Here is a 14,030-nt window from a genome sequence, read left to right as displayed (position 1 = left end):
TTAAAATACTTGGGGTTTGTTGTTTCTTTTCAGTTTAACTGATGAGATGATTGTGCAGAGTGGGCGTTGTAGAAGTTTTAATGCTGAATTATTAGCCTTTCGTCCTTAAGGAATTCAAGAGGTCATTCCGGAGAGTCATAGGAATCTTTGCTTAGGTACTTGAAAGGTGGTACTGTGCTAAGATGGTGGACTTAGGATGCTGGCACAGTGGGCTGTATTTATTGTTAATCTGGGCTTGTGCCGCTGTGCAGAGGTTGGCAGAGAATTGTGGTGGCTCAGAGTCTAACCTCGGAATCTTGGCTGCGCATCTGGAGGGTCTGGTCATCGGCCCCAGAGGCGACGTCTGCTACCTGACACTCAGCCACGTTGCTCAGCGTGCAAAGGGCTTACAATCTGTCCTTTAAAGTTACAGAAACTGACGCCTGTCGTAGCATTATGGCATTTGCCTAGTGATGGACCGCAGACCCCCTTAACTGAGCCTTCTGAGTCCTTGAGGAGTCCATGATACACTCCATACTAATCTTACTGCTGATACACCAGAGGCGGGTGGGGAAGTTGTGAAAATAAGATTTTCATGACTCATAAAAATGCTAAATTGTTAACTTAGTAAACCAGATTTTTGCCAAAGCACAGAATCTCTTTATTTAAAATATTATGTGATTCAAGAGTTAATACTGTCTTTGTGTCCTAATGCACCATAGATAGTAGGATAGTGAGGGCTTCATTATAAAAAAAAAAAATTAGACAAGGGAACAGGAATCAAATCATCTTATCTCTGGCCAGGGCACACACCTGACCTTTCTATGATCTGCCTTTCTCTAAACCAGTAGTTCTCATTTTTTTCTTTAGTTATGATGTTTATTTGGGATTTGGATGTCAATTTTGAACACTATCTCTAGAAAAGAAAGATACAGTGTTTTCTAGGTAATGCTAGATGTTCCCGGAGTTTCCTGGAATCCCTATGCCCCAAACTGGAAATTACTGAAAAAGATACTTTACAATCTAGAAAAAAAAAAACCCTCCCCACCCAGTGAGGTCAAAGCTCCAGTCACAGTGCAGTCCACACAAGCAGCGTTGCCTGTCGGTGCTGACATCCCGCGCCCGTCATTCTGCTCTATCTCAGTGCATTGTCTCTACACTACATCCCGCGCGCGTCGTTCTGCTCTATCTCAGTGCATGGTCTCTACACTCTTATTCTTGTTATCTGGGGGTTTACAACCATCTGGGGTTGAAAGTAGTATTTGCTGAGCACTGATCCTAGACCAGTGCGGCTCAGAGCTCTCTGCACATGTGAACTTATTTAACCCGAGATGCCTCTGCGAAGTCAGCACTGTTCTTGTCCGTTCCATTCTACAGTTGGGAACACGGAGGCATGAAGAAGCTAAGGCCTTTCCCCGCCGACACACAGCCGGCAAGGTTCCAGCACAGGGCCCCTGAAGCCAGGCATTTCAGCCCTGCAGTGCACTGGGGGAGCACCGGGGCCTGGGCGGGGAGGGCGCGTTCTGTACTTCGCCTCTCGTATTTTACCTGCTGCTTCCAGACTTTCAGCCCACCTGGCCACAAGAGACCTTTACGTAAACATGTTACTAAGGCACTAAAATCCGCCAGGGGACCCCGTGGCACCTGGGAGTTCTCATTCCTCCCTTTCTCTCATTCTCCGTGTTGAATCCGCTGCACGTTCCGAGGAGTCTGCCCCCTGCCCCCCAGGGCTCTCCAGGGAGGATCCCTGCCCGTCCTCTCTGGCCAGCCTTGAGAAGGCTCTCACCTTCACTGCCTCCAGGATGGTGCCCACCCACAGGTGCCGCAGCTCCCAGCGTGGTCTCTCTGAGTTCAGAACCTCATGTATCCCCTCACCGTAACCCGTGAGTCAGCTCCCATAATGCACAGAACGAAGCCTGCCTCCCCTCACCAGGGACGCAGGCCCCTTATTCACGGGCCAGACGCTCTGACGTCTTGCCCAGCTCGCCCACGTGCCTGGGCTCGCACGCACCAAGGCTGCACAGGACCTGAAGTTGCCCTGGTCGTCTTCCACCCTCAAGGCTCTCTCTACCCTGCTCCCTCGCTTGCAGCGTGCGTGCTCTTTCCTGCCAGGCTGTCTTGCTCATGGTTGAACTCACCTCCCATGCAAAGAGCTCTTGCTGCCCGCTTACCCACTGGCTGGAGAGGGACCCTCCAGGGTAACCACTCGACTCCAGTAAACGTGTCTTCCCATTTCTGCCTCTCCCGTTGGGCTGACCTTTCCTTTACGGTGCGGGCTGCCTTAGCCCAAAATCCAGCTCTGTGCCTTATTCAATACATGTGTCAAACAGATAAACATTATTTCTCTCAGAAGCTCCTATCTTGATCTCAAAGTTTGATTTATTACCTTTCTTCCTTTAAAATCATAGAAATAAGAATACTCTATCCCTAGCCAAAAGTTGCGAATCCATTCCAAAGATCACAGGTGACCCTGGAGGAGTGCCAAGTGAATTATGAGCATGCTACTTTACCTCATCCTGAGAAACACCTGGTTGTAAATAGGACTTCCAGTGAACACCTAGGCTGAAAACTACCCTGACTTGTACCCCTCACGTTAAGAAGCATCCCTGTGAGATGAGGGACGCTGCGAAGCCTCGTAGTGTTTAGAGAGGCACGTTCCTCAGCAGCAGAGTTGGAATCTAGATTCGGGTGATACGTGGGCAGATTGAGAGAGCGTATATTTTCACCTACTGTGTTACTATCAAATAGTAAGTTAATATCCCCGGTAACGTATCTAATCATTTTGAATATTTATTAATCTTACAGATAATATCATCCGTGCTCTGGGTGTGCACTTCCAGCTTCCAGACCCATGAGAGATAAATGTCTAAGCCTCTTGTCTGTCCTGTTACGTCACCCAGAGCTGCTAAGACAACCTCAGGGGTTGAGGCTTTTGTACAGAAGAATTAACTGAAAAATCAATTGACTCCTTTCTCTTTTGTTCATTTAATTTTAATAAGTTAAGTTCCATTACAAAACTCTAAATGACAATTCAATTTTAATTACAGTTTCAGGAGGTTCTTTATAAAAAGGAGCCAGTGATTCATTTTAAGGGAAATTGTATTCATTCATTCTTAGAGCCACTTTAAATGGATTACGGGAAAAACTTTAAATTGACCCATTTAATTGCCCCAGGAGTGGAGATTTGCCGTGGATGTCGGAAATCAAAGAATTTTTGAAATTCCGATGAGTTGCATGTGGTAATTTTCTGAGCACCTGCGTTTTACTGTGTGTCGTGTTTCAATTAATGATCTTCTGTGGGAGAGCGTCTCAGGCTTTAGTGTACATGCCTCCGTCTTCTTGACACATGTCAATTCTCGCATTTGAAAATGTGTTGCATCCGTCTTTGTGCGTGAGTAGATGTAATTCGAAATAAATGTAAGTCATTAGCCTGCCTCAGAAACGAACCCAGGGCAGGCGTCCCTGTCCCGTGGAGGGTGTTTTGTGAAGTGTTCCATTAAGACATTTGGGAGGTGTGCTTCCCGCCTCAACCTCATGTTCCCGCTCTTTCGGAGTCATGCATTCATCTGCATTCCTCGTGGGTTACTTAATACCTACGGACATGATTAATTCCCAGCATTGTATTTTGACCAACATAGTGTGGTTATTGCCAGACCGCCTGGGGTTCAGATCACAGGTCTGCCAAGCCCCTCCTCCCATCTTGAGCAAGTGAATTATTAACCTGACATCGTCTCCGTTTCCTTATCTGTAAAATGGGTTTAGTTTTGATACTGACCTCATGGAATTGTTATATTTATTTAATGATATAATAGTTATAAAAATGCACTTTGCGCAAGTGACAAATAGACCAAGAGAAAAACAGATCGCTGTACCCAGCTGGGCAAAGTGTTACTACATTTCATTGGCCCTACAATTACTTATTTGGTCTTCCAGTGTGATTCTGTAGACTGGGAATTCTAGAATTTGTTGACATGTCCATTTTCACACTATGACGCTCTTTTTGTTTTCCTTTAGAGTGTTTAGGATTCACTGTTTTCTTTTAGTGCATTTCCTTTTTTCTAACACCGTTTATCAGGACCCCTCTGTGCTCCAAACTCTGCAGGGACCCTGCTTCAGTGACACCCGCATACCCCCTACCGTCTGGCCCAGGCTGCGTTTGCCGCCAGACCTGCTGAGTTCTCTCAGACCCCTCCCTGCTTCCGTCCTGTCTGCGAGGCCGCCCGGCATCCCGCAGGTCTCTCTCCTGAGACTCCGCCCCGTGTCGTCGCTCCTGGTCTCCCACCTGCGTCTCACGGGACTTTCGGTGTGGCCGCCCTGCTGTGGATCGAAGTCAGGGATGAGCCAAGGCCCCGGGATCTGATGGCGGATCACGTTCAGCCTGTAAAAGGCCGCATTCTCTTACTGATCTTCACTTAAAGTCAGAAAAGAGCCCGGGCAGCAGCCACCCGTGTTCATCGGAGTAGTGCCTAACACACAGAATTGCTTACAACTGAGGAAAGATGTGAAGGCGCTGACTTAAAAAATAAAATAAATACGCGATTATCTACATGAAAATCTTTGAAGAATATAAAGTGATACAAATAGAAATAAAATGGTAATCATGCATATTATACGGATATATTAAACACTGTAGTAAAATAGATTTTTTAAATTGAAGTACCAAGTTTGAATACTCCTGAAGCGGTTTCATGTTCTTGGAGAAAAACCTGAATGCGAGACTGTCTTTTAAGCCCTGTGCTGTGCACTCTAGAGAAATGAATCCCGACCTTCCGCTATCAGGTGCCTTTGCCGTGTGTGCTCAGGCTCACTTACACGTATGTGGTGAGGAAGTGAATTGTTATTGCTTATTCACTTAGAAATTTTAAGTGAAATTCACTTGCATCTCAGGTGATGAGAAATAGTTGCTTTGATACTAGTGGAGATTTTGTATCAAAGAGGCGTGTATAAAGTGAGATGTGGGGGTGAGGTGGTCGGTCACTTTTTCCCCATCTTTCTACAAGTTAGAGTAACAACATTGCTTGTCTGCAAAGAATTATCAGTTACAGCTGGCCAATTAATCTCCCATACTCATTATTTTTATGTAGTGTAGACTTGTATTTAATTAGCACGGCTTATATATCTGCTTTTAAAAATCTCAGAATCGATATCTTCATAAAAAGACATGTAAAATTCATCTTTAGATTTGATAATTTATTTCTCCCTGGCTATCCAAATGCTAAAGGCTTCTTTCTAGTCCTACGTTTTTGTTGTATTCCGAGAAATAAATTAAATGTTTAATGTCCTAAATGCTAATGTGAAAACAGATATAACCTCAGTTAATTAGTAACCTATCTGGATAAAAGTCCTTAAAAATATACTCTCTTCTACAACAAAATTTTGCTATGCCAGTTTTGTTACCGATAATTAGGAATAATATTATGAATTATTCATTATAAAGTATATCATCATTAACTAGGATTTTCTAAAAGTTCACAATTCTTTTTCTAAGCTAAGCACTTAGAGGTTATATCAAATCAATAATGAATGTACTAGTGGTTGACCTTGGGAAAGACGACGTTCAAGCTGGTCTGTGCTTCAATTTCCTTATCTGTGATACAGGATTTATTACCTCATCAGATAAGGTCATTGTGAGAGTTAAAGGGGCTAATGTAACTGAAGGACTTAGAAAAGTGTGTGACACCTAATATCATGGTCAAAGCTTACACATCAGCCTAGCTGTGATGCACTAAGTATACCTTTAAAGACACTCCTGAGACCAGAAGATTCTCTGTGTGGCAAGCCTGTCAAGGAGAAGACAGGAAACAAAGTGGTGTGAAGACCAAAGGCAGGCATTCTAACCATAAGAAGAAGAGAACAAACCTGCAGGACACAAGAGCAGAGCCTTCCAGATGGCCGACAGAGGAGGGGAGGGGAAGCACGTCCTTCCCGGGGCCTCGGGCTGGAGCCGATCGGAGTGGGTCTGCTTGGCTTTGCCCTCCTCGTGAGATGCTCCCCTGAAGACACACACGGCAATTCTTGTGGGCAGATTTCACAGCCCAGAGTGGCGACGCTCTCGACCCACATTTTGGGTTCAAGGTGTGTGTCCTCACCACTGTGTTCAGGTAATTACCCCAGGTGTCCTTCAACCCTCCCTCCATCCTCTTGACCTCATTTCGTGAAGAAACAAGACCACTCATCTCCTGACGGCCAGATGGCGGCCAGCGCGGGGCCAGGACCCTCATTATCCCCTTCACCTCCTGCCCGCCTCAAAGGATGCTTGACCCAAGGCTGCCCTCAGCTCACTGTGGAGTCCAGTGAGCACAGCGCACAACGGACCTGATGCAGTCAAGTACACGGTCAGCTCATACCCACACAACCAGTTACCGTAGCCATAAAACGTACCCCCTCCAAGGCATTCCTCAGGCTAAAAATGGTCTCTTTGCCACTGTATCAGTATTTATTACATCTTCAATTGCAAGAGATGTTTTTTCAAACTTATAAAGTAATAGATAAAAGGACTTTTGAATGATTTCCTTTATTGATCACCGTTAATTTCAATTCTAAATAAAAATCCTCAGTGCTTGTGATAGGCTCCATGTGATTATCAGAATTCCATGAGTTTCTTCTTTTATTCTCTTTACATCCAGTATCTGTAATGAGTTTGACCCCCCTGCTGTTCCATCCACAGAGCAGCCGAAGGGGGCCCTTCTGCTTTCTGTTTTGATGTTCTTTTCACTTATTTTGGCTTTTATGTTAAAAACACCATTTCTTCAGGAAAGAAAACCCATGAATTATTGCAATTTCCCAAGGAGATTACTTACCCAAAATGCTTGTTGAATTTAAGAGAGAAAGCCATATATCGTCAGTCTCAGAATTCCTGCAAATCAGCAGATTCCTGATGTGGAAGGACATGCACGTCCCAGCCTGAGCAAGAACGGAGGTCCAAACGCAGCCTGAGAGACATCACTCACCTTTCTCACCATAAACGTGCTTCTTAAAAAGTCTTAACATTATGGAAATGTATGAATGTATAATAGTAACTATAGCTATGATTTTGAAATTATTAGTATAAAATCCCTTTGCAGCGTTTTGGGGTCACCACGTCCCTGTGCCTCTTTCTCAGCACTGCCTCCTCCATCTCCCACACAAGCTGCCTTCAAGTCCCCATGGAAGGAAAAATCAGAGAAAACCCTCCCTGATTTTCTACCTGACCCTCCTACACGGGGACATCATGAGATTCAAGGGCACGAGTCGTCATGAGCTGATCCCAAGCCTCCAGCTCTTTCCTCCCGTCAGTCAGGCCAGGGACGCACGGCTCCTGGGGCAGCTGACGTCAGGGATTGTCAGAGAAAGCCGAGCTGTCAGAGAGACGCGGGGTTACAAAAACGGGCACGTGCAGGACATCTGCCGAAGCCGTGTGGTTCCTGGAGCAGCCCCCTTTAGACTCAACCCTGTGGTCTCCCCTCCTCTCTCACCCCCATTACACGTAGGCACTTTACTGATCTTCAGTGTCCAATTTGACCATTTTTCTTCAAACAGACTTATTTTGTTGAAATTTTAAAAATCACTGTGCCTGTCACATAGCAGCGAGGCCAGTAAGTTATTTCATGCAGAATGGCATGCACCACTCTTGTCACACGGGCATGCACACATGCACACACAGACACATGTGCGCACACACACGCACACAGACACAGACATGCACACACACACACAGACACGCACATACACAGACACAGACACACACGGAGACACACACACAGACACACCCATGCGCACACACACAGCAGCTTTATTATTTTATGATTGTTTTGGTGCACAGAGGTTTAGAAGTTAGCCTAACTCACTCACTTTCGTAGGTGAGGGAATAGGTGCTGAGAGTTTAGGTGACTTTCTCTGAGTTGGCAGAAAGTGGAGAACTGTATTTATTTTCATTTTTACTCTGATTAAAGTTCTTTATGCAAACTTGAGTCTAGAGGTGAATTGTCCACTCCTTTCACGGGGAAAGGGGAGGGAACAGATTTGGTACCATGGAAAGGACTTCCGTCCCAAGACAGGCAGACGGGCTCGATGCTGGGACACAGCAGTGGTGGCTCCGTGGTTTGGTCCGTGGTTAGAATCCCCTCTAAATGCATCCAGGTAGAGGCCACAGCATACCAGCATGGCAAAACTGCATCGATATAACTATGGGGCCCGCACATGGGAATTGGCAGGGTTGCCTCACGAGGCAGAGACGGAGCACGAGAGGCGACCGCCCAGTGATACAGCCAGAGTGCTCGGGCATATCTGTTTTATTTTAGAATTCTGTGTAGGTTAGGAGTAAGATGCGTTCTATTAAAAGAAATAAGGAAATGTTAAACTTGGGATGTCCGGTTGATAAAACAGTAATAAGAAGTCACTAATCTATAGAAACAGTGTGTTGATAGCAGACGTACATTGAGAGAGAAGAGGGCTGCCATGCTTTAAAAGCTTTTATTTATTAAAATCAGTAATTCCACTTTTGAATCCTCTTTCTTTCTTAATGTCCTGTTTATTTTAGCGGAATGTGGAGCAAGTGTCAAAGGAAATGAAGGAACACTACTGTCTCCAAATTTCCCATCAAATTATGAGAATAACCACGAGTGTATCTATAAAATCGAAACAGAAGCTGGCAAAGGGATCCATCTTAGAGCACGGAGCTTCCAGCTGTTTGAAGGAGATGTTCTAAAGGTAAAACGAATCTTCTCTACTAGGGGCTCCATCTTTCCTTCTCAAGGAATAAATATCGTGTCGATCCGTCTGTATACAGGGGTGTGGATATGTGCATATGTTAACATATCTACATGTCTTCATGTATACACATTTTTCCTAATTTGCTTATCCAGCTGGTTTGAGAAGGTGGCCTACAGTATCACGTGCATGTGGACTTTGAAATATCTCAGTCTATAATCCTGGATCTAAAATGTATTAGTTGTATATCTTAGGCATATTATTTAACATTTTCAAGCCTTAGTTTTCTTGTATGTAAAGGCAAGTGAAGGTTTGAGGATGGTTTGAGGATCAAGTTATGTAGTAGAGATACATGTTTCTAGCCTTGTGCTAGCACATAATAGTCGTCGTAGAAACCTGCAGGGCCCTCAGACCAACCCTTTCTATGGTCACTCTTGATTTATAAACGTGATCATGACAGAGCATCCTTCAGAGCTATAAGGATTTCGATGTGAGGCTGGCAGCAAGCCCGGCCGCTGTGTGGACCACGAAGCAGCGTTTACGTGGTGAAGCCAAGCCCGGGTGAGGTAGAATGTCACCGGCCAGCCTGAGCTGTGTGGCGTGGGGTGTGCTGGGCGTAGACCAGCGGCAGGGCTCAGTGTGGTAGGTGACGCGCAGCATCAGAGCGTGGGGAGCTGCTCCGGGTGGGGTTCAGGACCCTGCCCCCCACTCCCGTTCCAGGTGGACTCCAGGGAAGCAGGCAGGGGGCACGGGGTCCAGGGGCACCCAGGTCTCGCCTCGAGTTCCTACTGCAGCATCCCCCAAACGTCTAAGACTTCTGAAATAATTTCTACCTCTCCTATGACTACTTTGGGAACCTGGGGAACCTCCCTGGGTCCAGGGGCTGAGCCTCAGGGCCTTGAAAGAGAGTGGCTTCGAGCAGCAAAGACCAGCGCTGGCCACCATCCAGCCCGTCCACCTGCTTGTTCCAGGGGGACGTAAGCGACTTGTCCAGACCACATGGCTGGTTTGTGGCAAGAGAGGGACACGTCTCATTCCCTTTCTGAAGTTCTAGGGTGTTCCAGTCACTTGCACATCTGCACGGACGCACACAGCGCTCATCTCAGGTGCAGCAGGGTTGACTCCCTCGAAGCTGTGAGCGTTAGAAGCTGTGCAGACGAGCCTGCTAGCCTCCGCGCCCTCCAGGCGTGTCCTGCATTTGCACGTGGATAAAGTGGGGTCTCTGGCAGGTCCCTTTATGTGCACAGGTCAGGAGACGCTTCCAGACTCAACGGCTAATCACCTCCTCCAAGTCCACCCTTGACTGTGGTTCAAGGTCATGATTTAGAAGACGAGGTTTATTCCAGTTCTTTTATTGTAATAGTCTTTTGAAAGCCCCTGTTGGCAGTATGAGTCGCTGTAATTAAGAAGTGATTTCAGGTAGGAAACTAGTACATTCTCACCGATCTGAACAACGTTAAAGTTGCATCGTAAAGAACTGTTTTCCGAATGCTTTGATAACCTCAGATTTAGACGTCGGTAAGCCTTTAGGCAAGTGTTAAGGAACAAATAACCATACTTTGGTGCAGGTGAGAGATAAGAGGCACTGTGTTAAATATACACTGATAAATAGTACTGGGAGGGAAGGAAGCAGATCATTCATTGGTGACTGCATGCCGTTTAAACTTGATTATAACAAAAAATAAAAAATAAATCTTGCTTACCACATTTAATTGCAGAGAAGCTGTCAGTCATCTGAAATACCTGGCTGCTCTGCAGGCATACAGTCTGTTGAATATGCTAATAAATATCTAAGTGTTAAAAACATTTCAAGTGGGGTTATCTTAAGTTCTGAGCATAAATGCTGTTTACATCACCCCCCATACATAGTATGATCTAATCATAAAGACGAAATGTTTGTGTGCACACCCTTCCACACACATGAACATGGTATGTTCTTGTTTCACATGGAAACATCATGTAAGAGAAACACAGCTCTAAGGAGAACGCGGTGGTAGGAGTGTGTCATGGAAAGCGGGGTCAGTTCTGGAAACCGCGCTTGGGTCTAGCTCCCGTAAACGTGGGATGGTTTCCCCGGTCCTTTCAGCGTTGTCGTTCCAGGGTTCCTTGTGATGTTTTCTGGTCTGTGGTCGTCCGCTCCCTTGGCTGTTCCCCTCGGAACATGTGGCCTTGGCAGTGTGCCAGCCTCTGAGGAGCGTTTGCAGGGCGAGTAGTTGCAGCCTCGTATCAGCATATGACCCAAGGAGACGTTTCCTAATGACCGAAAGGGATGCTTCCATTCTAGCTGCTTGTAGGCGAGGACATACAGCTAGGAGGTGTGGAGCTGGACTAAAATCACTTGTTACTAATTTAATTGGAATTAAATATCAAGTCTTTTGCCTTCCAACGCTGTCTGGGTTGTCGTTTGCAATATGTACGAAGCACGGATCCAGATTTTCAACCTGAGAGAGCTGACGACGTCCTATCCACGCTAGTCAGTTTCTTCCTCGTTCTGAGATTGCTGCTGTCAAGCCCAGTGCTAACTGCTGGTGATTCAGATAAATAAGACAGAATTTCTCCTCTGCAAAAGCTTATACGTCCCTGTGGCAGTGGTTCATTTCTCCGTGGTTGTCGCTGTGAGGATCCTGTGAGCTCGCGGCTGTCCGTGTGAGCTGTTAAATCTCGGAGAAGCACTCAGACAAGGCCAGACCAGTGCACATGGCAGTGGACTGTGCTTCAGAGCTCTGAGAACCGAGCCTGCGTGTGTGTGGGTTCCTTGAACGCCCCCCATCTCCGTGGGTTTCCGCGAGTCACAGAGACTGTCGACAGCAGGTGGGGTAACCTAGGACCGCGCTGGAGAGGCCCGGACACTTGATTTTTGAGCCAGAATCCTCTGGATGTAAAACCCTTTATAACCTGGGGGTCAGAAACCTCCGTATCAAATGAATCTACCTTAAGCCAAACAGTGATTTCTCCAGCACCAGCTGGCCGCTAGCTTCTGTGAGAAGGGACAGGGTGTTTGATGCTCCGACGCGAGCATACGCGTGTTTAACTAAAGTGAAATCAAATAGTGATCCATAGAATTAAATCTTCTAGCTGTGTCGTCTCCACGTAGGAGTGTGTGAATGTGTGTGTGTGTCTGTCAGGCCGCATTCATGGTTTACACATGCGTTAGAAGAGAGGTAGGAGAAGAGCAAGAATGAATCGGTGTGAGAAGGAAAAGAGGTGAGGGAATCGACAGGTGTGGGGGAGGCCACCAACGACTTTGATAACCATTACTCAGTTGAGGAATGTTTTATCGAGGAGAGCTGGACGGTCTCCGGTATGATGCAATACATCTGCATCCTTCCTTCTGAAAAGCCCTTATCCGGGCCAGCGGCTTCTCACCGTGGACCGCTGCAGGGCTCCCGGAGGCGCCTGGGTGAGCCTCTCCCACTGAGCCTTCTCGTCTCGGCCACGTGGTGGGACGTGAGGGGCTCGACACTGCGTGTTCCTAGGACGTGCGTGCTGTTTGTTCTGGCATTAGGGACGTGTACCGTCCACGCCCGAGAACTGTCAGGCGCAGCCCCTGCTGGGGAGATGTGGTTGGCGTCCCTCCAGCCCAGTGTGGACTCGGGAGGCATCACTTCCTGTCCCTTACCCGTGATGTCCACTCAAAACCAAGCCCGGTCCACTTGCCTTCCAATGATGCAGAGTGTCCACTCAGGCTGTGCCACCACCTAGGAGGTCCATCATGCAGTGTTTCAGAGCAACATGCCACCTCTCTCTGATGTCGGGACGTGATGGGATTCCTTTGCTACAACAAATTCAAAACGAAAGCCACTGCAGGCTCGGGGATGACAAAATGTGACCAGGTTTCTGCACCTAATCTTGTGACACGTTCGCATGGGAGAGGAGACATTCACAATGAACAGTGACACATCTTTCAGCCTTTGTAAGTGGATTGGGAGGGAGGGAAAATGGTAGCTCATGGAACCTGGAAATGCAAACATGTGATGATTTCATTTTAAATACACACAGACACAGAGAGAACGCAGCTTGATGCAGAAAAATGCTCTAGCCACAAGTGCCGTCTTTGGTCTTTAATGTTAATGGTAAAGATGAAACAAAGAAAAGAGATCCTTAGTCAGTCTCCCATCTGCTCAGCTCTCCATAAACTGTGTAACTTTTTAAAGCACTGTATAAAATTATCTCTCTGAAAATTTGGATTCCTTGATAAAATTGCCAGCGTACAAGCAAAACTAACTGATAAGGGGACTCGTGCTGTGAATTCTCCTCAGGTCTACGATGGAAAAGACAGTTCCTCGCGCCCGCTGGGGGCCTTCACGAAGAGCGAGCTGCTGGGGCTGGTCCTGAACAGCACTTCCAACCACCTGTGGCTGGAATTCAACTCCAACGGGTCTGACACCGACCAGGGCTTCCAGCTCACCTACACCAGTAAGTGCCACCTGGCGTGAGCCTTCCCTGTGACTTCCGGTTTCTCAGGATACGTCTGTTACTGTACTGACATGATAGATACTAAGGAGCGATGTTTTTTTCCTGGCCCTCCTCCTGTGTTTTGGATGGCTGTTTGATTCTGTGCACAGTTGAGCAGGCAGTAAATTTAGATGCATTACCAGAAGCAAGGGTTTGAAACATGTTTATTTAGAAGCATTGGTATTTTCATATTATGACATTTAAGAGATTTTAGGCTTAAAATTATTGATTGTGATTTAATGCACACTGACAAAACTGCATAGACCTATATATGAAAGATATAGAATGAATGATATAATTAATAGTAGTCGTCTTTGAATGCCTGCAACGTCAGTGTTTTTCCATTATATCTGTCTACACACACACATATTAGATTCCATACATCATGTAATATAGATCACGTGTGTAAAATATGATAATGTATACACGTAGAAACACACATGCACACATGTGGGTGTATGTGTATATGGCAACCCTGTGTTGTAAGTGCTTTCGTATCACAACTTACTTCCTCATGAGAAAACTAAACACGCGTGATTGGAGTGTGTATCCAGGATACCATGTGTCTGAGTCAGTGGCGCCAGGATTTGGTCTGAAGCTCACAGTTTTAAGCAGTATTCTTAGTGCCCCCCCTTTCAGTATACTTAATAGAAATCAATATGGAAAATGCCTTTTTGAAAAACATGAGGAACGTGAAGACAAAGGAGGGTAAAATAAAGGAGGAGGAGAAATTGTGCGTTCACGAAGAGAAGTGGGCAGTGTCATAACTGTCATTTTCAACACTTTTAGTCCCAGAAATATAAAGTGAAAAATGTAGCTATTTGGTATGGATAACTAATTAAAATTAAGTAATAAGTTCACTAAAGTGCTTAAAATACGCAAGGCAGCCCAAACCTTCACCCATTTGA

At 46.1% G+C, this 14,030-nt stretch overlaps 1 protein-coding gene across 1 annotated transcript in view; it reads left to right on the top strand.

The window, feature by feature from the left end:
- CSMD1 (CUB and Sushi multiple domains 1) overlaps positions 1–14,030 on the top strand; it is a 1,409,269-nt gene that overhangs the window by 1,110,606 nt on the left and 284,633 nt on the right. The window contains exons 22-23 of the mRNA XM_057697717.1: positions 8,498–8,667; positions 12,927–13,083. Of these exons, the coding sequence (XP_057553700.1) occupies positions 8,498–8,667; positions 12,927–13,083 (327 nt within the window). The remainder of the gene's footprint in view (positions 1–8,497; positions 8,668–12,926; positions 13,084–14,030) is intronic.

Source organism: Hippopotamus amphibius, chromosome 10, assembly GCF_030028045.1.
Source record: "Hippopotamus amphibius kiboko isolate mHipAmp2 chromosome 10, mHipAmp2.hap2, whole genome shotgun sequence".
Lineage (NCBI taxonomy): Eukaryota > Metazoa > Chordata > Mammalia > Artiodactyla > Hippopotamidae > Hippopotamus > Hippopotamus amphibius.
The sequence above is the reverse complement of the archived record's forward strand: the minus strand, read 5'-3'. Positions and strand labels throughout refer to the sequence as shown.